This window comes from Ylistrum balloti, unplaced genomic scaffold (genome assembly GCF_031769215.1).
Source record: "Ylistrum balloti isolate Yb309-2 unplaced genomic scaffold, AGI_CSIRO_Ybal_v1 Utg370054, whole genome shotgun sequence".
Taxonomy (NCBI): domain Eukaryota; kingdom Metazoa; phylum Mollusca; class Bivalvia; order Pectinida; family Pectinidae; genus Ylistrum; species Ylistrum balloti.
In genome coordinates, this window is record NW_026782105.1 from 290,127 (window position 1) to 316,182 (window position 26,056).

The 26,056-nt window shown below is 34.2% G+C and overlaps 2 protein-coding genes across 2 annotated transcripts; one reads left to right on the forward strand and one right to left on the reverse strand.

Moving 5' to 3' along the window:
- Nucleotides 1-456: 456 nt before the first annotated feature.
- LOC132549334 (putative uncharacterized protein DDB_G0290989) lies at nt 457-16,732 on the forward strand. The gene is made up of 7 exons (XM_060213259.1): nt 457-533; nt 8,295-8,964; nt 9,771-10,003; nt 10,494-10,681; nt 11,378-11,500; nt 13,454-13,549; nt 13,837-16,732. Exons 2-7 carry the CDS (start codon nt 8,694-8,696, stop codon nt 14,912-14,914), a joined length of 1,989 nt encoding a protein of 662 aa, XP_060069242.1. The 5' UTR covers nt 457-533; nt 8,295-8,693; the 3' UTR covers nt 14,915-16,732.
- A 6,625-nt stretch (nt 16,733-23,357) lies between these two features.
- LOC132549320 (alpha-(1,3)-fucosyltransferase C-like) lies at nt 23,358-24,443 on the reverse strand. The gene has a single exon (XM_060213244.1). It carries the CDS (start codon nt 24,441-24,443, stop codon nt 23,358-23,360), a length of 1,086 nt encoding a protein of 361 aa, XP_060069227.1.
- Nucleotides 24,444-26,056: the final 1,613 nt, after the last annotated feature.

Genomic DNA, 26,056 nt, shown 5'->3' on the forward strand with positions numbered 1-26,056 from the left:
GGATACAATCTACATAAATTACTGAACGAGTTATTTATCTAAATGAGTCATGATTTAATGACATTAAAGTGATATTACACTACAATCTCTACACCATCAATTCAGGTTTTGTTATAGTTTTAATCTATACATAGACATAGTTTAGCATTTTATACTGACGCTTTATGCATTTAAATAACTTTATAGTTTGAAATAAATAGTTTTGTAGTTCAAAATAAAATGCATTCCTCGTCCTTTTTTCTTAGTATAGAATATATCTAAAGTCTTGTATTTATGAGCATGTTCACATCATCTCTCTCTCCATACATCTAATCCTCCTCCCACTACACACACGCTCCCACTACGTACCCCCTCCAGACATCTCCACGGGTTTTCCCATAGATCTACAGACGGTTGCTACGCATATGTAACCCAACACTACAGCTTCAGTAGCCAAGCCTGAAAACGTTCCCAAGATGGCGGCGGACGTTGTTCATATACGATGCCGGAAGACGAATGTTTTTGTTTTGAAATTTATTCGGACCAGCGATAAGGTAAGTACATTTTAGACAATGTGATTTGTTTTATGACTCTGCGCATAGCGTAGACACAGATCTATTGTCTTAGTTTACGTGAAACCCTATTGTTTCGAAGTTGTATGAACTTAATACAGTCTTATCTTAATAGTTTAAAATTAGGGGATAATTACCACTGCTCACGTCAAACAAACACACATAAGTCCCGCAAGTCGAGATCGTGAAAAGTGTAGCGTAAAAACATCTAGATGATGATGCATTGATACGTGTAAATACAATCAGGTATTGGACTTGGCCCTTCGCTCGGAAGGCGATCAGTGTGGTGCATACAAGTGCATATGTGGCCTTACTTAGTGTTCCTATAAACAACACAGACTATAACTTAAGGACCAGGCACCCATCAATCACGATCTGTATTGTACCAATAGATGTGCACCTGTCTTCACCTGTTGTCGCGTGGACTTACTGTAAACACCGTCTCGAGAAGTCAAACATTCACAAGACATAGATGAGTTTGGTCCTATTCGGCAAAACATTAATTCTCTTCTGTTCCAAGTAAGTAATAGAAATTCATAACTTCAAATAATGTTACCAATGTGAAAACATGAAAGTATGACTTTGCTGATGATGTGTCATGTTTGTGTGATGATTTTATTATGATTACTCTATATAGGTTTAATGATAAACCAGGCATGGTACACAAATGTTATGATAATATCTTCTAGAAATGATGAAATTCTCTATTCGTTCATATCATTTGTTTATTTATTCGTTTATTTAATGAACTTACGGTCTCTCGGCTGACGAAAACGGACGGGAAGAGTGAAAGTAGATAGTGAGAGCAGAAGGGTTAGATAGAGATGGGGTCGACTTAACTATTTTATTCTGTATCGGGTCATATATTAACAAGACAATCAAAAATATTGCTTCGTTTTAAAGTACCTTGTAATCATCAGTTTTCATTCTATATCAAACTGTAATATCAAACTGTAATCATCATTAATAACACTGTTCTGACCCCACCCTGCCCCACTCTTATCTCAGGTCATCGCGCATTAGATCAGAAATGGTGGCACTGATACCCATTATAATTATCCTTCTTGGGTGTCTCATTACGGATCACACCAATTAAAATGTTCAACACCCCCAAATGTCGATAATGTTCATTCTTAGTTATCCCAAGAGAAGTTAGTTATAGTCCCATGTAAGAGGATATGGCGATTGTCGAAGCACACGTGAAGAGATTTGATGTGCCACATAGTGGACATGTATATTAATTCATAATATATAAATTACCTCCCTTGATTACTCTCACAGAATGCCGTGAATTGAAACAAATTACGCTAAACACAGTACACCTTTGTGTAGTTTTATATCATATACATCGTATCCGGCGACATGACGTCACATTTGCCCCCGGGCTGCATGTCATCCATCAACTCTGAATAGAGTGTCGCCGTTACAGGAGCAGCATTGATATTGTCTCCAGTAATTCATAAGTCAGGGATAGGGGACTTTGTTATGGATATCTGTCTTAATTAAAATTCACAAAATCAATGGGGCCAGACATTCCTAGGTCGTAGAACAAATCGCAGGTTAATAATCATATCATAAGGGATGTGCTTATATGTCTAATTCTTTGATAATTGATAGATAATTTGAAAGATAATCGGTATGTGGTGAATTTGTTACTATCTTCCCGTTTAATTTCATATAATAAAACGAGATGCTTGATAAAATAAACACCTGTCTTACGCCTGATAATCTAACATTTGTAGATATATCAGATTCTGTGTAGTCCTCTTCTGTCGAAAATACACGTGTAGGTCACATGGCATGTTATATGTCTCAATCATTATTTGAAACATTTTTCATCGAATACACGACCTAAGCAGGAGCAACTCTCAGAAAAGTGACAATATATGAAAGAAAAAAAAAAGAAAAATTAATTTTTTGAAGAAAATAACATTTTAAACCAGAAAAATCCCAAATCCTATGTTATCACGTAATCTTTAAAAACACAGTTTAAAGAACGCATATCTTGTGATATATAACGTCTTTTTTATTTTGACAAAGCAGTTTTATTCTGCAAAATTCGGCATATCTTATTTCATGAATAGTCCATCCGACAAAAAAAACAATAAAGAAGGAAATGAATCCTTCACCGAACCCCTAAATGTTTTTTATTTGTAAAACGACGTTAACGGCGAATAGAAAGGTTAATGTGTGTCGTATACATACATGTACAGCCATTAGCCATCTTGTGCGATTTGATTGACAGGGTCTCGTGCGTCTCGCGTCAGATTATAATACCTACTTTATATATACATGCTTTTCTCCCGTTTAAACGGTGACAGAACGTCGTGAACGTCCCTTTCCAACTACGGTGAGCTATATGGACCATATCACAAGGTGAACTCGGTGAAATGTCTTGTTTTCTGTCAAAATTTACAAGTTCAGAATTTAATCAATCAATTTTTTTCTTTCTTTCTTTTTTGAATTACTGGTTGTTTATTACGAAATCAGAGTGATTTATAATGGTCAAATTATAACCAATTTTTTAACTTGATCATATCCTTTTTACAAAATGATCATGATTCTCGTTGGCCCGACCGTGTCACCGTACACATCTATCATGAATGATATAGAGACAATGTATGCATGTGTGGAAAATGAAAATTTGTCATGGAATTCGTTGTCGCAATAGGCTGAAGACAAACTAGTCTTTACAATTTAGTGGCAGCAATTTCGGGTAATTCATTGAATCAAGCTACCGTAACACGTTGCTCATTTGAAATTAATGTTTTAACGGACATAACTCAAGCGTGACCGACAGAACTGTGGTGTTTCTTAACGGAGTTAATTCAGACAGGTAAGGTACATCATAACGCATACAGCGATTTTATTTTTCGAGGAAGCAGATCAGAAAGCATTTCCGTCTTTATTTATTTCAGAAAAATGTCCAATTGATCATGTTATATATGTGTAATTAGTTTAGTTTAAGCAAATTCTTATTCAATTATTAACAAAGAAATCATACAATCTATAAATATGCCTTCTCATTACCAATATTTTTGAAGGACCGTAAAGAGGAATTTCATTACATCAAGTTGTCGACCTGGTTACAATGGTAACAAGTCAATTCGTACTTGCTATTATCAGAATATTGCTAAGTCTAGCCATTTTTTTCTGTGGGATTGTAGATCTACTGCATTAACAGGGGACTGTTAATTTGTTGCACAAATAACGTTAATGAAATACATCAATCTTAAGAAAAATAGCTCTGTAGACATCCACGTGAAGTAACTCATTAAAATTGACTTAGACATGCAATCGTAACATTCCATGAATGTCCTTGCTCTTTCGTGATAGATATATCATGATTTCCCACTAAATATTGCGTACATGACAGGAAATATTTGTAGACTATAAATACATATACATATTGAATATTATTTGACACCAAACCTACGTATACATGTCTCCAGTACTAACAGTCGGCCTATCTTTATTACTATAACATCTAGTAAGTGTTTACCACATAGAGTACCAGTCGGGGCTAAACTATAAACATTTCTGACACCTTATTATACGTTTTTATTGTGAATTATGGGGCTTCGCGTGTTCACTATTCTCTCATTCATGGACTACTCACTGATATCTATGTAGGCCTTCTCAGGCCGACAATTATGACCAATGTTTTATGATATCTTTCACGTGGTAGATTAGTATTCAGCTGTGACAAATTATTCACGAAATTAAGTAACAAACAGACATTGTAATAAACCGTATCTATGCTGAAAGTCATGTCTACCTTGTAGAATATTTTGATTTATTATATACCAGGTAAAAATATATGATGAAGTCCTGTAACAGGACTTGTACGTGTGTAAATAATGCGGTGCACGTTTTATATATATAAAAACGTAATTAGTTTTTGATGGAATATGAAGAGGACGTGTTCCACTATATACACACACACATCTAATACAAGCAATTAATGGCGACATGTATATTACTTTTACTACTTAGTCGGTGTCTACATGACAACGATGGCCAAATTAATGCACACAAGGCAAAAAATACATATGCATTTTTTTACAATATATCCAGAATCTTGATGAGTGTAAAAATGCCTCGTAAAGAAATAAACGCCTATAAAATCAGAAGTTTACGAGATTTCAGAATATCATTAGATATTTTTGATATGCTGTTGTAAAATTTGTTAATGAATTATACACAAAAAAAGAAAAGAAGGAAACACTCCTCAACAGAACGCCGAGTTAATGTGGCACGTGTCTCATTTTTTATCAGAAATTAATCGTGTATGTAAAGAGGAATTAATGTCTTCATATTGTTTTCGAAAAGAAATTACAGACAAAATAATTATCATTATATATACGATGAACAATAATATTTATCTGTAAATGTCATCTGTAAATTTGAAGTTGAAGTAATTTGTTTGTGATGAGGTGAAAAGTCCTGATAAAGTCAGGGTCATATAAATACTGAACGTAATATATCGAACAATAAAAAAATCAATATTAATTAATGAAAAATCGATTTTAATCAATATTTTTACCTGTGACGTTAGAATGATTATTAACAACATTTTCTGTATTAAAAAATAAAATAGAATAGAAAGTCTATAAAATATATGTTGCGATATCCATTGACAAAATACGTCCAATTTCTTACAACTGCTATGGTAACAAATGTAGCTGTTGTAACAAATAGGCACGCTACAGAGGTGCTCTATCTCAATAATTCAATAAATTTCGTAATTTCCATATATCTGAGGATTTTAGAACAAAGGCTGTGCATTCTGAAGTATTTGAATGAATTAAAACGTGGTATGCAGTTCGCAGTTCGAATTTGAAATTTGGATTTTGATATCAGAAAGCATGTCCCTATCATGATTGATTTATGTGATACTAATGCATAGCGACAGGGAATACACGAGATGTTTTAGGATGTTGTATATAGTAATTGCTTGCAGTGGTGATAGACTATGCGATAAATTATATGTTACCTGTCAAGTAATATGGATTCCACCTGGTATCAAATTCACTTGATCAACGTAATGGTCATACATTAAGGAACGCCCGTCCTCCGCGTGGTTTAATGACATCAGAATTAAGCGGTTTTAAGAGAAAAATATTACATTGATTCATAAATAATTGAAGATTGTACAATTTGGATTTAGTTTTCAAAACATATACTCAGTGAATCATCATATAAAAATATCAGACTTGTTTATTTTTAATTTCGTTTTCCGATATCATATCCAAATGTAAGCGGCTGCTCAAGGTCAGTTTACAATGAATGATGTCTTTGATCGGGATCAATGCTGTATACAACATGTGCCATTTCATACCACGACTTTGTAGTTAAGATGTCTCCACCCCATCTCCCTCCATCTCTGCACGTTTCTTCCTTTAATGTGTAAATAAATTTAACTTTATATGTGTACCATTCCCGTCATATCACCGCTTGTTATACAAGGAGAGGGATTGACATTAGTAATCTGTAAATATTTTTTAACCTTGATTGTATATCAAATATTTTATATGTATAACTTTCTTGATCAGTAGATGTTAAGACCAACGATAATTTAAAAGTTCAACGTTAAGTCAGGTAACATGTAATATGAGACCACCTCTACAGCGACTGAACCCTCATATCAGATGTAAATATATACTGTAGCTGTACATAGTACAAAAACATATATATATCAATGTATAATTGACAAGTCTAAAGAATAATAAGATTATGAATATTAAAAGAGGAAATTTCTTTATTGTTCTTGAAAAAAAATTCTAGGACTAAAGGAGAACGAAACAGTATGTTCTGTTTTAATATTATGAAACTATGACGGTTTTCCTGGCGATATTTCGTGGGCCGCTCCGTAAATTTATGGTTCCCTTCCTTATATTCCAGTACAAGAGCATGTGTTGTACAAAATATTGGCAATCCCTAATGGTCATGAGATCATGTGACGATAAATAGGTATACAATTTATATTAAATTATATATTTTTGTGGAGTCGTCATCGCGTTAAACCTGGTTAGGGTGAAACATGGACACGTCTCTGTTAGTTTTATTGGCTTAACATTCTTACGTTGATCCATAAAACTCTTAAGAAATTAATGAGGAAGTGCGATCATATATCATTGTTATAATTTCTCGTTCACTTTATGATTAAATTGAATTTCATTATTCAGAAATTTATTGACATGCCTATAAGCCGGTCAGTTGGTTTTTATCAACCTCTAGACCATCAACACCAAACACACTGAGTTGATGTCAACCTATAAATCACACTAGTCAATAAAGACCTCGGTAGTGACAGCCAGACTCATCGTTGTAAACACGCCAGCCATTGTTCTGTGTAGTCACCGCCTCATATGCAACTTTATGCAATGTCACTCATTTACTCACTCACTCAATCACTTAACTTGATTGCTAAACTATTCTCTTCTTAATGTCGCTCAATAATTGTCGTCTTGATGGAAGAGATTTCTATATTTGGACACACTGAACTGTGTACACAAATAAATATGACTTAGTGACTGTTTGTAGGCATTTTTTTCTTGTTTTAAGAACGAACCACAATTAAAGGAAAAAGAATGAAATCCGTTACATGTATCAACCAAGAATTAGTTGTCTATTGTAATACTGTTTAATGCTGTTCCATATATTGGTCGTTCTTGAGGAATTTACTATAAATGAAATTGCATGTTATTCGATCAATGAAATGAAAATGACAGTACAAACAAGCCAAATTGTCAAAGGCAATCAACTTCTTTATCCAGACACAATATATTACACAAGTTGCATCACATGCATATAACATTAAACAAAGACAGTGTTACAAACTTAATGGAGAGTGATTATACAACATGTCCTTATAATCTCTTTGGCCTGCTAGACGTTGGTCCTTTATAAGGAGCGAAAACCATCTTAAGGTGATGTTTGAGGGATATTAGTGTCAATTCTGAAGTAAAATCTCAGCATGGTGTGTACGATAGCCACTTAACATATACACTGAATGTCATCGTAGAACAAAAGATGTTTCGTGTCAGACCCGGGAAAATGTGTCGGTACATTTCGTTCCCATTCTAAGATTGTACAAAAGACACGCTAGTGAATAGCATCTTCTAATGACTTAGTTAGATACAGCAGAGCCAAACAATGAGGTTATCTGCATCATACAGTTGATTCGTCCTTCTAGGACTTATCAGTGATGGTAAGAGCCTAAATTTTGAAGCCTAGGTGGCGACTGAGGAAAATCAACAGTGATCGGAAGAAAAGTTAAAATCCAGACGGGGAGGTGCAGCAGCCTCATAATTAATAGCGTCAAGTCCATAAATAAGACTTTGAGTGTTGAAAAAAATATTGTTAAGAGCTAAATGAATATATTTACAGGTAGAGTAGAAATATTTTGTGATTGAAATCACCTGTTAAATACATAAACACACTGGATGGTTAAACAAACTAGTCGATCCGCCATCTTCAGAGAAGTTTCGAGTTCCAGATCCATCTATTAATGAGTGTAATTCTCTACCGAGGTAAATATACCACACACAAGAACGACCGTACCAGGTGTAATCTACCTAGTCTTACAATATACCACACTTTCGATAAGAATCAATGTAACAAAATCCAAGTTAGCAACCACATAACTCTCTTTCACTACAGTGTTTGCTTTTCGCGATAAAATGGCGACAGGAGTGAATATAATCGTAGCGATATATTAAATCTATGTCTTTATTGCAGATTGGCGGACAGGTAAGACAGTGATAGGGTCACCCACGTGGTGGGATGTGGACAGGTGAGGAGCGGCCCCGGATAGTACGGACCACGTGCATTATAATGGTCGTCTGGACACCGGAATGCTGCCAACACCGATCAGCATTACTGTAACAAGAACTACTTGACATTGTTTTAATTCAAAAGATACTAGTGGACTGATATTACATAGTTATCCATTGATATCAATTACAGGCTAAGAGCGTGGGATTTATACTCTGGATCTTTCTAAAAGTGTTTTCTCATTTGAAAACACGATCAATTTATATGTCGAGGATATTTCACCATGTAATGAAACTAAAAGCAGAGATACAGATAACTTAGTTAACTGTGACATACTGGTTCTAAACTAGAACTGTTCCCGCCATGCAATGTACCAATTTATCGTACATCATAACACAGGCAAGAAATGTTATCAACATTCGTAACCTTCTCTTTGTTCTTCTCGTCTTGGTGACTGTTGAACTGGTGACCTTTAACCCAACAAAATGTGCTATGATGGGGTCTTTACTTGGATTATGTTCGGTACAGAGATTACGTGACAATTCTTCCAGAGGCAGACATATCAGCTGGATTTGGGCAAACTCACAACCGGAAGTGAAGTTACCATTATGTCCCCTGATTCCTCCTACCATTGGTAAGTATTAAGCAATGACGTGAGTTCACTGCTTTCCCAAACTTTCAATTTTGTTAGATCAGTAATTCATATCAAACTTGCTTATTCAATTTATAGGCGAAAGAAAGAAGTGACAAGTATAATAACCAGTTTATCATACATCTAAAACATAAATGATAGAGAAGATGTGTGGTAAGGATATCATTAATGATGCGATAACAGCTTTCATTTCCTACTGATCTGTGATCATATACAAAAGATCTTTGTTTAAAATATTTAAACAAATTCATCAATTACAATTATTAAGTGAAGAGTTTGGAGAAGTCGATAAAGGGGGATTAACTCTAAAGTACATAGTTAAAGCAAATGTGATAATTTGTGTTGGGATATGAACTCAATAGGACGTGCATGACAGTAAAATCAAATTTTTGCATAATAAAGACCAATTTTAATTCTGACAATACATATTCATAATATTTCTCAATGTACATACAAATTTAAGTGTATACATACCTCATACATTGCAAAAAATGATAATGCACAGAAATATGATTGTATCAAATTGAGTACGTTTACAGTATATGTCTGTTGAGCTAAATCGAACTTAATAATATATTTTTCCGGCTATAAGAATTCTGACTCTTTGCCTCGTGTTTGATTTGCCAATATTTTGAGTACAACTGATGCTATTTATAATGACTACTGCGGTCTGCACTTCATTTTACTAGTTTATGGTGGCTTTATAGAACTGTTTTGATATGCAAATGTGCCAACTCACAAATGCACGACGGGAAATGTTTGCAAAAACATGGGATTATGTTTTTCAGTGGGAAAGGTACCTGTGACAACAGCTGTATACAGCTGGGAGTCGTTAGAGGACAAGTTCCACGACATTCAGATGGGAGGCCGATACCGACCTACTCATTGTACTGCTCGTCACAGGGTGGCCATAATATTGCCTTTTCGTGACCGTGAGATACACCTGAAAATCTTTCTCAACAACCTTCACCCATTCCTACAAAAACAACAACTCGACTATGCTATATTCATTGTCGACCTGGTAAGTAAGCTTTTGGTAGATATCTGCATCTGTCTTTTGTGTTTTCTTGCTTGTTTTAATCATGGTTAGAAATTGCTTTCATGACAATAAATAGAGCCATATTATTCTTCATTTTCATCAAATAGATACTAGAAGCACGGTTACACTGACATTTGTCGGTGAGATGCTGCCTGGCAGCGGGAGGATTCACGGAGATGGAAAATTTGTCAACAAACCAATTTGTCTATAACCATGTAAAACGTGATGGCGTTGGAAGAGAATATATAATATATAAATATTTTCCCTGCATTCTTTAGTTATAACAAAGAGAAAAGTACCTTACACGACTAAGCATACAGCTTCTCAAAGATGTGCGGAGTTCAGCTGTTGTGTATGAGTATACAGTATATCTGTTTAGATTTTCAATACGGGTGTGTAAATCCGTCTTCAATCAATCACTAATTGATGGTAACATTACAATCTCTACATTATTGTTATTTTTATATTTTAGATGCCGGAGGTAACCTTTAATAGGGCAATGTTACTAAACATAGGGTTTACGGAGGCCTTGAAACTGTATGATTACCAGTGTTTTATCTTTCATGACGTTGATCTTATTCCCGAGATGGGTCATAATATGTACAGCTGTCCAGAAAATCCACGTCATATGTCAGTTGCAATCGACACAATGCATTACAGGTAAGTTTTATACCATTTATACGAAAAAGTTGATTTTTGTCACTTAATCTTCACAAATGAAAAGAAAAGAACGACAATTGGACCAGTGGTCACCGCACTAGCATTACGACTAGAGTTGGCAAATCATATTTTCATCTTCAATGTTATGTTCACTGCGTTAATCATGTCTTAGAACTATCCACCGGTCATAGTGTCATACTATAAACTTGAAAGTCGTTCTTGGAAGGAACATATTTGTTGTTATTTGTGAGGAATGAAAAAATAAGAATGAAAGAAAAGCATGACTCTTGTTTTTAGTTTGGCATTTATACTTTATCTCTATCACATGTCTGTTTGGTATTTAATACGGATGTATGGGCAATGTATATGGATGAAGACTATACACAGTAAATGAATTATGAGAATGTGACTCGTATCCATATATACCGCGATTGTACATGATTAGGTACATCTGTAACCCTAATCAACGTGTCTATATGATTGTTTCACTGGATTGTATTATGTGATTCATCATCACGAGTCCTATAATTGTACTTGGTTATGTGACTCATATCATGTACTCCTTGCTTGTTTCCCATAATTGTAAATGCTTTTGTGGCTCATATATAATAATTGTATTGATTATATGTATCGACTCATACGTTTAGGTGATTCCGATCCATTCTTTTATATGGTAAACGCCATCTTTTTTCACAGATTGCCTTACAATAATATATTCGGAGGCGTAGTTGCAATGACCAAGGAACAATTCAAGCAGGTCAACGGCTTCTCTAATAAGTACTTCGGATGGGGAGGGGAAGACGATGATATGTTCAACAGGTATGTATGTGTTTACTGGTCGAGAATACCTGTAAATGTCCATTTATGCGAGGCGTTAAGTGCGTTTGTTCGTAAGCGTCTACAATATAGTAATCCTCCATATGTTAATGAGGAAGAGAAGCTGGCTTTATATTGAAACTACAAAATGGACAAACGGGTCGTTACACTTCCACATTGCTGAGCGTTAATGAAGAATTTGTAATTGCCATATTTTAAAACTAAGGCATGTCTCGGCTAAAGGACAGAACCTACAGCTAACTAAAGGCAAACAAGGAGGCAATGTCGGGAGAGGTTAGGGAGAAGTAGTTCAGAAAAAAGAAAAGACCAAATCCCAGATTAAGTCGTCTCTTACGAATGATGCTTCTGGAACAACAGGAACAGCCCTCTACCAGAAGGTCACAAAAGATCACGGATGTTAGAGATCACCAGATCACCGAAGCAGAAGTTTCTTTTATGCAAAGCTTAAACAACAACCAATAAAGATATATTTGTTGAACGTGTGACGGTATTGTCACTTACATGTAAAATGAAAATATCTATAAAACCTTTTTGACATAAATGGATTGTCAGCGTCATATACGTATTTAATATATACAAAGTCTAATATATATTGTGACGCCACAAAGAAAAATAATGTCATGATTTCACAAAGACATTACTATAAGTTCTTGCATCGATTTCTCGTGAATTCATATCCGATTAAATCATTTGCAAAAGTCTGATGCGTAGATAAAAATTTTGGCGAAAGCGGTATCAAAACTCGTTCATGTTCTATCTGATTTTAATGAAAAATTGTGATAATCGTTTTATAAAACTCATTCTGAATGGTTGAAATACAAGACACCAGCAAAGCATATTGCTAAACGTTATTTTCGTCTGTTAATTTAACTTGTCTGGCTAATGTCTATAATTTTGATATATGAGACATAAACATGACAACTCTGAGCAAGAGTTTTATTCACACATTGTACACTCACACATTATAACACAAGTATTTTATCAGAAGATTGCTAGTAAGGATCTTATATAACATAATATTAATGTTATATATTGTTGGCAAGATAGCGACAAATGATTTGAAGAAAAATATAACGACACATGGTTGGTAGGTAACGTAACGGCACACAATTAGAAGGTAACGTAACGACACATGATTGGAAGTATTGTAACGACAAATGGTTGGTAAGGTATCGTATCGACACATGACTGGAAGGTAGCATTGACACATCGTTGGTAGGTAACGTAACGGCCCATTTTTGATATATCTTTAATCGACTTTATAGGGTTGGACAGACCTTTCGATTTTTACCGAGTAAAAGTGTGCATATTGATGAATTAAACTGACACGAAGCAGAAAGAGTCTAATTCGAAACCGTTTTTGACAACTTTGCGATTTAAATGACATCATACATCAATTTCGATTAATTTCTATTGGGTGTTAATTTTGACATCATTGTTAAACTTGAATGTCTTAATGTCCAATATAAAACACAATATAAAGGGTTTTTTTTATATTCAACTGATACGATAGATAATTTGAGATTTAGAATTGGCCCCCAACAGCAGACTGTCTTATTGAAATTTGGTTTTGGATCTAGCTTACGTAGTTTTCTCGACAACAGGTCTACATGTGCTTTTTATCCTAAATATGCGGTGGATTAGTTGTAAAGAATAACATTTTTCCAAAAACTACAGTTTATTTTCCTCGTTCGTGGCAAGCAATGGTCGGGTGTAGAAAGTCTCAATCGCTCAATACTATACTGTACAATTAAACCGTCAAATTAATATCAATATTTGCTTTTCTTTGGACAACAAACTAGTACAACAAATACAAAATAAGACATATACATGTACTCATCGCACTGATTCTATAGTTTCATAGCCTTTTATAAATGACGTACAGTTCTCCACTTTTTCTGTTATGTTTATGAAGTGAACTGCTTCGTTTTTCAGAATAAGACATAACAACATGTCTATAACGAGATACCCAGGTGATGTGTCCCGGTATAAAATGCTGTCTCATAAAAAAGAACACGGAAATCCAAATAGGTGGGTATTTAAGAATATTTCTACACGTTCAAAACGTTCTTAAAATATGACCAAATAACAAGATAATCGAAATCCAAGTGTTACTTTTGAATTGTTACGAAGTTGTATATGGATATAATTGTTATAAAGCTTAACAAAAGAAGTGATGCCCTGCAATAAATGTATATGGATGCCCATCTTGTTTTGTGATAAAAAAGCTTTATGGAATTCCTATAAGAAATGGAATCGTTTTAAGTATATAATGATTTTGATATATCATGCAGCAAAAGTATTGATTTGTTTTGCAGATTTCACTTACTACAAGGTTCTAAAAAGAGGTGGCAAAAGGACGGTTTAAACAGCCTTAAATACTCGCGTGTAAAGCTCGAACTGCGCAAATTATACACGTACCTCTTGGTGGATATTGACGAGGTGTATATCATGAGTAACGGACAATACAACAGAAGTCACCAGCTACAACACCAACATAGATTACAGCAACAGTTTGATGAGCAAAATGTCGACCAGCAACATATAGCGCAAATACAGAAAGATATACAGCGAATACAACAGAAAGAATTGCAAAAGCAACAACAAAAACAAAGGATAGAAGAACGCGAAAAACAAAAGCAAAAGTTATTAATACAAAATCAGGAAAAACAGGCACAAAACGCAAAACAAATACAACAAACGAAAAACAAGCAGTTAGATCCACAGCTGAATCAACACGTACAACAAAATTTACACCAACATCAACCAGTACAAGCTAATATAGAATTGATGAAACAAAATCAACAAAACAACCAAAAATTACAACAAAGTGTACAGCAGAATCAACAGCAGATCAAACAATCACAACAAATACTACAGAAACAACTAATACAACAAAATCAACAACAGAAGCAACAACCACAACAAAATCAACAACAGAAGCAACAACAGCTACAAAATCAACATCCACAACAAAATCAACAACTACAACAAAATCAACAACCACCACGAAATCAACATCTGAACCAACAACTACAACAAAATCAACATCTGAACCAACAACCACAACAAAATCAACAACAGAACCAACAACCACAGCAAAATCGACAACTACAACAAAATCAACATCTGAACCAACAACCACAACAAAATCAACAACAGAACCAACAACCACAGCAAAATCGACAACCACAACAAAATCAACAACAGAACCGACAACCACAGCAAAATCGACAACAAAATTTCCATCAGCAACAAGAAGTTCATAAAATTATTGAAATGCAAAATAATGTTTTAGAAAATACTCAATTACAAATTCAGCGTGCACAACAGAATAGTATCAATGGTGTCATAAAATTGCCCAACTTAATGAAGGAATCTAATGTACGTATATGACAACAAAATACTTTTGAGGTATGTGAAAATGTGTGATCGATACGTTATGTGCAGTTTTTATAAAAGCTTTCAGTAATCTTCTCAACAAAGCTTGGATTCCGACGACGCGTGAATGTATGATGGAAATAGTATATATGTATATATCTCATTCAGTATCGTTCTGTTCTGTCTCCAATGACTAAGGATGCTTTTTTACCTGACTATGGCAGTTGCACAATCTTGTCGGTTAAGCCAGGACTAATTCTGATACAAATCTCCAATATTTCAGGAAATATATTTTTCGAGTTGTTTTTAAAAACTAAGGATTACTTTAATTTTGCATAGAAATCTGCATTCTTGGATATTCATGCATTGTGATGGTCGGGGTGGTCGGGTGGCGCCGTGGTAACGCACTCAACTTTCACTTAGCCGTCCGGGTTCGATTCCCGGAATGGATGTGAACAGGTATGTGGTCACCTGCCCGACCAAGTGGGTTTTTCTCGGGTACTCTGGTTTCCCTTCTACAGTAAGACCCCTCGCGCGCTTCCATGTGGGCCAACAAATATAACAAGTGATAAATATAGGTTGGAAATTGTTGTAAACTGTATAAAGTTTATTTCTTTAGTGCGACCATATTAATGGAAATGAGATATTTCTGGTTGTTCATTCCTGTTTATGTTTTACGTTTTACCATGAAATACGACACGGTCAAGAACTGTAAATCACTTAGACTTCGCGAGTAATTAATTTCCGGAACTCACCTTTGCAGACATATTCGTGAAAATGATGACTTTGGATTCGAGAATGATGAGCTATTAGAGACATTTACTCAGAACAACTCCAAACCAATAGCTTCATATTGGCCAAGTTGCTTATGAAAGTCATGTGACTATACCTTTAAAGTGTCCATACTGAATGGTATTTAACGGAGTACAGACCAGTACAGAGACAACAGAAATTAACGTGAACACCCCACACGATGTTATATTTGAAGAGTGAAGTGAGTTGTTCTCGGGGTAAGATGACATGACTTCAAAAGGCCAGATGTATCGTATAGTGTTTAACGTTACACTTCGTTATGTATTATACTAATTATACAGTAGTTTTTAAGCTGTAACATCTTTGACAGTTTTCCTATTGTTTATTTTGCAGTTCAATGAAATAGATATTTTTCATGTTAATTTCAGTTACTGTAAATACTTTGCCACATTTCAAACATAAATAGCATCGAGGATGTATAATTCTATAATTTTTTTTATAGAAATCGTTTGAAAGTACAGAGTTCTAAAGATGTCTGAATATGAAAGGAATATATGTCTCGCAGATTTGTTCAATGGATGTATAAACGGCGCTAAAACCAAGAGATTCGTACAAATAATCGCGTATTATCGCGAAAATAAATACCGCGTGAAATTTAAGTGATTTACAGCATAAAGTGTTATCCTGATATTCATAAACTCATTCGTATATCTCGCACACAATAATAATGGTCACATTCTAAAAGATTTTGTCATTTCCATTCATATACGCCTGTCAATGGACCAAATCATGCAAAACTTTAACAAGCATTTGCTATCAAGGCAGAATACTGTACTGAGCTTTGGGGTGTATGAAACATGCTTACATATTTACTGGGCCATATATTTATTGCGATAACAAAAATGCGTGGACATGTTTGATAGAGTAATGTGAGTGAGAATATTGGTAATTTTATCTGTGATAAGAATGTGTGCTACTCTGTGTTTAAAAAACACAAGTCTTAATAATGTTCATGGTTTTGTTACTATTTTCTAACACGAAACAGAAAAAGGTGATGTTTAATAAACAACAATGACTAATCCTATATGTTTTGTTGTTTATTGTCTACTCAAATTACCTTTACGGTGGACATAGAACTCACCATTTATTACTAAACCTCAATTACCATATGTCTTTTCAGCTACAGAATGGACGAAAATTCAATGAATTTTCAGAATTTGTTATGATTGTGTGGTGCAACCAACAAGTTAAATGGATAAGAGGTAGCACAAATCATGTCTAGAATAACGGACGGACAGACGGACTGACACATAGACATTTTATTGCCCTATATCACGGACGTGTTTTCCTATTTACTGTACCTCAATCCGGATAGTTCTGATACTTAGTCTGTAGTTGTATTAATCGAATTATTTCACCCAACAGAATAGATGAACGTTTCTGGTTCTAATATCGTTATAAACTGGATATTTCTTCATGCTAAAATAGCATGGGTTGGTTCGTATATTGACAACAGAAACATACATACTTATATGAAACTCTCCGACATTTTTGACAGTGACAGATTGACTTTTTCAAACTGAACCTCTTTTCGACGGAATATATGCCGGCAGAAATACGCTGACTATAAATCTGATTTTTTTAAGGAAAACGTGTCATTCAAAAATATTTATATTGGAGTTCTGCATATATGCAACTTATAATCGTCTTTTCCATACTGCTTGGACAATTATCTTTTTAGCAATCAAGCAATGATTTTTATTATCTACGATATCCCAATGCCTATTAACATATTCTACAATATTACAATTGAAGTCATGTAACATAATATGTTGTTTCGACTCTATTTAATGATACTATGAAAGGGGTCATTTTGATGGAAATGTTGTTAGAAGGAAACCCCACATCGCTCTGGTTAGTTTATACAGAAACATAACCGTGGAAATGTAACTGATTACATCTATACTGACAGCATGAAAAATATACCAAATAAAAATTTAACGAAGCTTTTTAATAGCTGAGAAGTGAAACTTTCTACATTAATTCGACACGAACCTAATCAAATTGTTAATGACTGTATTCTGACTTTCGACGGATTTAGATAGCCAAACAATTTAGAAATAACTGAAAAAACTAAATAAAAACAGTCTATTTGATGCTTACTGGAGCTAAAAGGAAGTGGTATGTTAGCATATCAATCAATGTGAAGTGGATATGATTGGTTGTGACTTTTAATGCAGGGTTTAGTTGTAGTTTGATCAATCGATTCATGAATGTTGAATTCTTCTTTGATCAACTATATCAACTTTCTTTCGTGCGTTTTGTAGTTATCACATTGGCCGTTATTATTCTGAACTGTGTTTTATACATCTGTTTCGATGTATGGAGCATCCAACCAATGCTTTCAACATCATATACTACTGTCAATTCAGATGGATTAAAGAATGAAATACGATCACAAAGAAGAATTTTCATACACTACTGCAATCCCCCCTATAGGTTCTCAACTCGTACTAGTGTATTTAAGAGATGCTAAAATTCGCTGTTTATTGTCAACAGGAAAAGCTCAAGGCTATTATGACAAACTGTCGTGTTATTTTTGTCCATCTGTTTCTTTCAAGCCATTGAAGAAAAGAAGATGACAAATCTGGGTTATGCATAATACAGAGCCACTGACACTTCATCATGGACAATGACATACCGCAGAGACTAGGATATCCCAAATTTGTACGGAAAGTTTACAGCAAGTCGGATCAATTTGCATACCTTCCTACCGTTACCTTAAGGTTTACTTCTGACGCCGAATTTATTCGTTCCTCTGCCTGGTTTCTATCCTGTTGTCATACTCAAAGGAGACTGGATGTTTAAGTTAGAACACTCAACAGAACGCACCCAGTGTATATATACGGCGGCTGTGGTACACTTAAATGTACCAAAGAAAAAGTGACACTAACTGTCAATCGCTTCTAAATCCGAAATACAAATCATATCTATCATTTGAAAACTCTCTTTGTAAGGATTACATTACAGAAAAGAGTTTTAATTTCTTTACTAAAAGAATAGATATTGTTCCTATTACTCGTGGTTTCGACGATATATACAGGTTGTATTTACGTCCGGGATCATTCATAAATACCAATGCTTTTAATAGCAGCTTTCATTTAAGACATTTCTAAATGATCTGAGCAAAAGAGCTCATTTTTTCGCAGTATTTTGAATGGATAAAAATTACCTTGCTTATTCTGTGGTATATCGCCCATTCTGTGAACTATGTGATCGAATGCACACACCAGAGATATAGTTACACGATATTCAATATTGCACAATGACATACATCAATGGATGTTCAGGTCATCTAATATCACCATATGTACGAAGGCACAAGATGTAGGATTATAACTCGGAACTAATTTCAATGGAAATATTTGAATATATAGTATTTAACAAAAAAAAAAAAAAAACCATACTATGCATACAAACAATGCACTCAAATTGAGCATGCGTTTCCTGCATAATATGCGGCCCTCAAGAATATCTTTCAGGGGTCGTCACAACGAAATATCAAAACCTGGAAGCATTCCATTCCAGCTCTGATAAATATTGTACCATACTTTGCTGCCATTAGAGTTCCTATTTCCATTATGTATTTAAGATTACAATGAACCAAAATAAGATATCGACATGTTTACAACTATTGTTAAAATTCGAAATCGATCAAAGATTTCATCGACGACTGAAGATTTTTTTTCTGCAGTGAAACCATTTTCATTTTCCGAGCTATCTTTGTTGTCCTTGCATCTTTCATCCTGATTTTCCTACTTTGTGGTGGTGCTGATATATAGTCAATGAAAAAGATAAAACTTTAGTCAGAGACCAGCTCGTTCTCTGTTAAATATTTGATTATATTTGATTAAGTTGTGATAGTATGTACCTGGATAACCATATCAAGAACGTAATTTTAAAATATCTCCTAAGGTGGCATCGACCTGTACAATTTTCAGTCTGCAGACGTCCTGTTAACATTTTAATTTTAATATTTTACGATGTTTGTTGCTTATGTATGATGTGCAAAATGGATTATATGAATGGGAATTAGTGTCTGCATAGCTAAAAAAATGTATCATGAATTAAGACAACATTTGATTAGATATTGTGCATAGTAACAAGTACCGTAAGGTTTTTAACTATCATAGGATGTTAAATCTCATAATACTATGTATTGATATGCATGATCGCTGTGTTACTATCAGTCATTGTATTACATGGTGGTGTTCCCTTTTGTAGTATAAAATGGTGTCTACAGCCAGAAATATGCTGGATGTCTCTCAGAAAAAAAACTAATTATATGTAATTAAACTTGTGACATACTGCAATCTTGAATACAAGCCCACAGAAACATGCCTTAGGATTAGGCCTAATCAGAATTAGTCACCTAAATCCAATAGAAACAATCTAGAGCTTCTCCTTGTAAGCTATCACAGGAACAAAACGAAACCATAGTCAAAATTGAGAAGAATTGTGTCTTGTCATTAGTAAAAGAGTGAGCTTACAGAAATAGACAAGTAATTGTTCTCTGTAGTAACGAACGCGTTCAATCAAAGTTGCTAAAGTATCCGCTGTGTGGGTCCATTTTTAGATCGCTAGTGTTTGGAATAGACAGTATTTTAAATTTGTGTAGTACTGATCTGTGTTTAATTAGTAAGCAGGAACCAGGACCGAAATTTTCAGTGTCTAGAATTGAAAATTTAATGTCATCATTTATTATGCTGTTATTGATATTTATTTTTTATTGATTATGCTAAAAATATACTTATCAATAACCACATAATACATGTAAACATTGACATAAAAAGATCATTTACATACAGAATTATTTGGTTTAGCAAGAGCTTTAACAACTCAATTTCTAGACGAATTCCATCAATTTTAATTTGATTGACAGTTTTAGTGGAAAACGATATTTTCTGGTTCAAAGTTATATAACAAGATTTATTTTATTAATATTATCAATATTTTAATCATGCGATCATTCGTATATCATACTTGGTTAATGGGGATTATAAAATAACAAAACAAACATTCTCTCAACGCCAGTCATTCTTTGTTAATTCTCCTACAGATTTATATAATTTCTTTTTACAGACTTATTATATAAAACGCTCGACTTAACTTCTCGAACGCTCGACTCATCATTGCAAGCGCTCGACTTATCACATCTTAACCGTATTAATATAGGAATACTGATTAGTTCTTATATTTGTAAAGTATACGAATATACATAATGTAATTCAGTTTTCTTGCAATAAAGTAACCAGAGAAAATTTGTCGAAGCTCGAGAAATTAAGTCAGGCGCTCCAGAAGTTAAATAGAGAGGTCGAGATAGCTAGTGTAGAAAATAAAATTGTTTATTTCCTTAATGTACCACCGTAGATCTGAACGTAAATTGCTGTGTTAACTCTGCATCTCAGGTAGCTGACAACTTCATGACCAGTACACTGTAATTGTTGGCAGCCGGCTCAATGTGCATTTCCGTTTCTAAACATTTAACAGCCGTTAGATTTGCAGTGAATTGATAATGTTAACATACTTTCTACTCAAATATAATGGATTTTTATAATATAAAATCAGCGGATTATCCGCAATCACCAATATGAAACTGGACATGGTTGATGCTCGTTAGTTCCGTTGTTAAACACCTTGTTCTTTTTTGAGAATGTGAATTTCCTACTTGAATTGATCTGATTTACATGGCGGGTATCGTCGATGAAGCAGAAGCCACTTATTCTTCCGGAGCAACTGGTCTTACTTCCCTTGCACTTTTTCAAGAGTTTCAATATAAATATTTCCTTTGTACATATTTCACTCTTATTCCAGTTTTATTTAATCTGAGTTTGGATTATGATTATGTTGACATGATGGAATTTGTTTTCTTCTGCATCATTTGAAATTGGCTTTGGATACGGAGTCACATATAATAGATATAATAATGATTTGTATGAAACAATATCAACATTTTAAAAGATATTTGATCCTTTTGAAGCTTGTTTTAGGCCCTGACAAATTATCGAGGATTGCTGATGATTGGTGGAGACTGGTGTAAGACACTACCAAATTGCTCAATTTAACCTTTGTGTCTGTTGTGTATTCTGCGGTTATAGGATAATTTGAATACAAATCAACACCTTGTTAGGCAAAAACAACCAATTACCAAACATACTTTAAAATTTGATTTATTATACCTTTTCTCTTGATAGCTGGCCCTCGTATGAGGAAATGAAAAATGACAATGGATTACGTATAACAAAAACCATATTTCATTATTGTTCAGATACATTCTTTTTGTCCATTTGTACAACCAATGTTACAGAAATGTCTCCCATGCGGCAGTTAAAACATTTGTTTAAGTGTAAACTGTTTCAAAAATGTGCTGTGACGTCTTTAAGTTTACAAAACATTACCTTTGTTCTGAATTTAAAAAGCATTGTTTTAACAATAGTGCTTAATACATTGCTAAACGGTAAACACTAGGCGTCAATGTGAACGTTAAACTCACTGCTTCAGATCTTTATTTCTGTAAATACACTTCGGTTTTTTTGTGTCATGATTTCGAGTCAACGACATTCGTATTGTCTGTCGCTGTTTCAGTGATTTGTGTTAGCAAACCAAGCTTACAGTGCACATTCATAAATTACTCTTTAATAACAATACCGAACCTATAACACACCAAAAGTTTTCTTAAGTTTACATATGATGCAACCAAAAAGCTCTAAGAATACAATCTCAAGTATGTAGTGCAGTATCAAATAGCTGTCACTTCTGCATTTCCAAGTGAACACGAAAAAGTAAAAGTAAGTTACAATATTAAGACTGTGCATCAGACGCAAAAGTGAGTAGCACTTTTTAATACAAATTGAGAATAAGATTTATTGAACCAAACAATGAACTTAACAGCATGATACAGCTGTTTCGCCCTTCTTAGGCTGATCAGTGATGCGTAACAGACTGACTTTTGAAACCTATGGGGCGACTGAGAAACATCCATTGTGATCAGAAGAAATATCAAAATCTGAATATCGAAAGTATTTTGTTTTTATTCAGTAGAGCCTATATGTGTGATGCCATAGGACATTTCATTATGATTTTGGGAATTATTTCAAATAGATTTGCAGGTTAAGTTTATGGAAGTGATACCTTCGGTAAAAAAGTTGATAGTCACATTGTAATATCAATGATAAAACAGTCTATACCTGTTCAGTTGACCTTTTCTTTGTCATATATCAAATTTTGTGTAGTAGTTAGGATGCCGTCAGATTAAAAATTAGCACACACATTTTGCGAGTCAGAAAATTATAGCTATTCTTCATTTTCTCATTTACCTGGCTGTAAATAGACAATTTTATAAATGATTGATTATCATATCAAACAATCACATCGACCTTGTTTTGAGACACCTTTAAGACACCTGATAGCGTTATACAAGTACAATATTTTTATTTCAATCTATACATGGTTTTATCGACATGGCAGCGAAAGCGACCGACCGCCGATTCTTGTTTACATTTGAAACATTTTGCTTTCTCATTGTAGTATACACTAAAGACATATAAGGCAAGATTAACGCGTATTGCAAGTACAAATGTAATAGTTTCATTATAAAACTATATTTTGATATCATATTCAGAACATTTTTCTCCATTTTTAAAAATCATCGAAATAGAGACTTTCTCCTTTTCACGTTTGGTATTTCTGGAAAAAATTTATACATCAGTTTTGATGTTCCATTTGAGGAGGAATTAGTTTCAATGTCATTTACTTTTGTGCACATGGCGACATCGGATGAACCAAAAACCCAATTATTGATGTCATGATACACCCTGTGATATTTTGTATATACGTCTGGTTCATGCATCCTTTCACAAAGATCACAGAACTGTTGATATCTGTCAAATTCCGCTTGATAATATTTTCTCCATTGAAAATATTGTTCATACAGTGTACCGTGTTTGCTAAGATAATCTAAAAAAGTTACTAACTTATCAATACTATCATAATTACTTGTGTCAATAAATGATTCTGGAGGTAAATATAACGAATACATCCCATTAAAGCCTCGAGTAATAGGGATAGCATCAATTCCCTCTGTGTAAAATTGAAAACTCTTTTCTGAAATGTAATCCCTACAAAGTGAGTTTTCAAAGGAGAGATAAAATTTATATCTCTGTCCTAACAATGAAAGACATTGAATGCTGTTTCTGGGACGACATTGATTTTTACCACAGCGACCAAATATATCAACAGAATGCTTATTTTTAAGAATTTTAACGTAATCTTCCCGTTTACTCTCCGTGTGACAATTTGACACAAACCAGGCAGTCGAACTAACATTTTCTTTACGTCCTGTAAGTTTCGAAGTCACATTTGGAAGGCGCGCAGACGAATTAAATCTTTTTTCAAAATGTCCGCGCATGTTTGGGATATCCGAGTCCCTCCGATAAGTCATTGTCCAATTGAAAAGTCCCATCCACTCTGAAATTTGGAAATTGTAATGTGAAGGTGGCTCCCTACCATTCAAGACCCAAATCTGTCCTTGTCTTTTCTCCACTGGTTGACCATTAAGATGTGGACCGAAAAATATCACAACATCTTTATCATAATAATCTAGACCTTCTCCAACCGATATTGAACATTTATTTGAGCAACCTTTAAAAGCACTGGAAACCTCGAACCATACCGGAGGATTGTAAAAGTGCATGTGGATTTGTCGCGTTCTATCAGGGGGTTTTAGTTCCATTTCACGTATGTGCCTTCGGTTTAGTGTTATAAATGGTGAAACTTCCCATGGGGTTGCTGTTGGAGTTTCAGTCTCAAAAGTAGAGTAAAAAATAAATGTGATGATGGTCATCAACAGTACAACTGGAATAAGATACCTGAAACGACAAGAAACGCCGTAATTAAAGAATGACACAATTATAACAAACTCGGTAGAATTATAACGATAAAATTATGCAAGCTATCTGACATTGAATTTTATTACGTAGTATCAGGAAATGAAATAAAATACTTGTTATTACACTTCGTAGATGCAAATATTTTTCTAACCATGGTACGAGTCCAGGGATTAGATTTGTTCATTTCTGCGATAAAAAAACATGTCACGTTTGCTATATATACCTATAATAAAATACAAAATATTAATATATACAAGTGTATGTATGTATAATACAAACTGTGTTTTGAGAACGTAACACAATTTTGTCACATGTCTATCGGCCGTATACCAATGGTCATGTTGCTAGGAAACTTGAGGTTTTCTCCCTCATTCTTCTTTCGTTTCACCATTTGCAGCTTCTTATCTATCCATCGGCAGTTTTTATTTACCTGTCAATGCTTTGTTTTTTTGTTTCTGCGAGTTCCTCAGTACATAAATATGTTATAAAATCCGTTGTATAACCGAAATAAGTCAGGAATACATAAAATTGGTTTTAAATGCACTCAGTTAGATGTTTTCACTATTATGTGAACTTGAAGACTGTTAATCGATCATTTTCTTTGATATGTTATTACAGTTTGAAAACACATCAGACGCATACTTCAGTTGTTCATTCATTCCTAAACATCAATTCTGTGTGATCATTAAACAAACACGACATTTATATGTGATAACTGATGATGCGGCACACATATAACTGTTTAAGCATCTCTTTGCGAACAGCCGCGATTCTCCAAAGTTGAGTTTGAAAATAAGAGAGTTGATCTTATTAACATCATTTTATGTCGGAAACTCAGAACAGATATACGCCTACAGATAGCACAAGTTTATTACATCCAAACTTTTTTCAGTTTATGATAATGGTCCGCACCTCTCTCGTTTATATTTAATTCCTTAACTTCATAAGGATCCATTAAACCCGTTATTGCTATCTTGTCTACATCTTACCATCCTACATATGCATCAAGTCAGGGTTACAATCTGATTGTGATACTGTTTATAGGAGAGGAAGAATTAATTGTATGCGACTTTTAAAGAACCCCAATGAACGTTTGACCAATCTTCAGTGCCCTCTTCTAAAAAGATATTTCCTCAGCTAAAAATGTTTGATTTTTACACTTCCGTAGCCCATTTTAATCTGAGGAAACATCCTCGTTTTCTTGTTATAAGAGCTTTTTTCAACGAAAGGTGATCATGAACGGCGGTACAAATACATGGTTGTTAACTTTACTGAATCGTATTTCGGTAAAACTATTTCTTAATAAGAAAAATTTGTAGGACGAAATCATGAAAATGGTCGAATTTCTGGTTTACTATATCAACGTTGAGTTCGGTGGTAGTAAGAACTTCCAACAGACTATTTACACTGGTTACAAACTGCGTCTTTCTCTTCGCTGACTTTTACGAGGCTTATA

Bases quoted from the DNA above. Each gene is read 5' to 3' on its own strand.
- LOC132549334 (XM_060213259.1), top strand. From the start codon at position 8,694: ATGCAATGTACCAATTTATCGTACATCATAACACAGGCAAGAAATGTT. The intron at 8,965-9,770 runs GTAAGTATTAAG...TATGTTTTTCAG, and splicing joins CCTGATTCCTCCTACCATTG to TGGGAAAGGTACCTGTGACA. The intron at 10,004-10,493 runs GTAAGTAAGCTT...TTTATATTTTAG, and splicing joins CTATATTCATTGTCGACCTG to ATGCCGGAGGTAACCTTTAA.
- LOC132549320 (XM_060213244.1), bottom strand. From the start codon at position 24,443: ATGGAACTAAAACCCCCTGATAGAACGCGACAAATCCACATGCACTTT.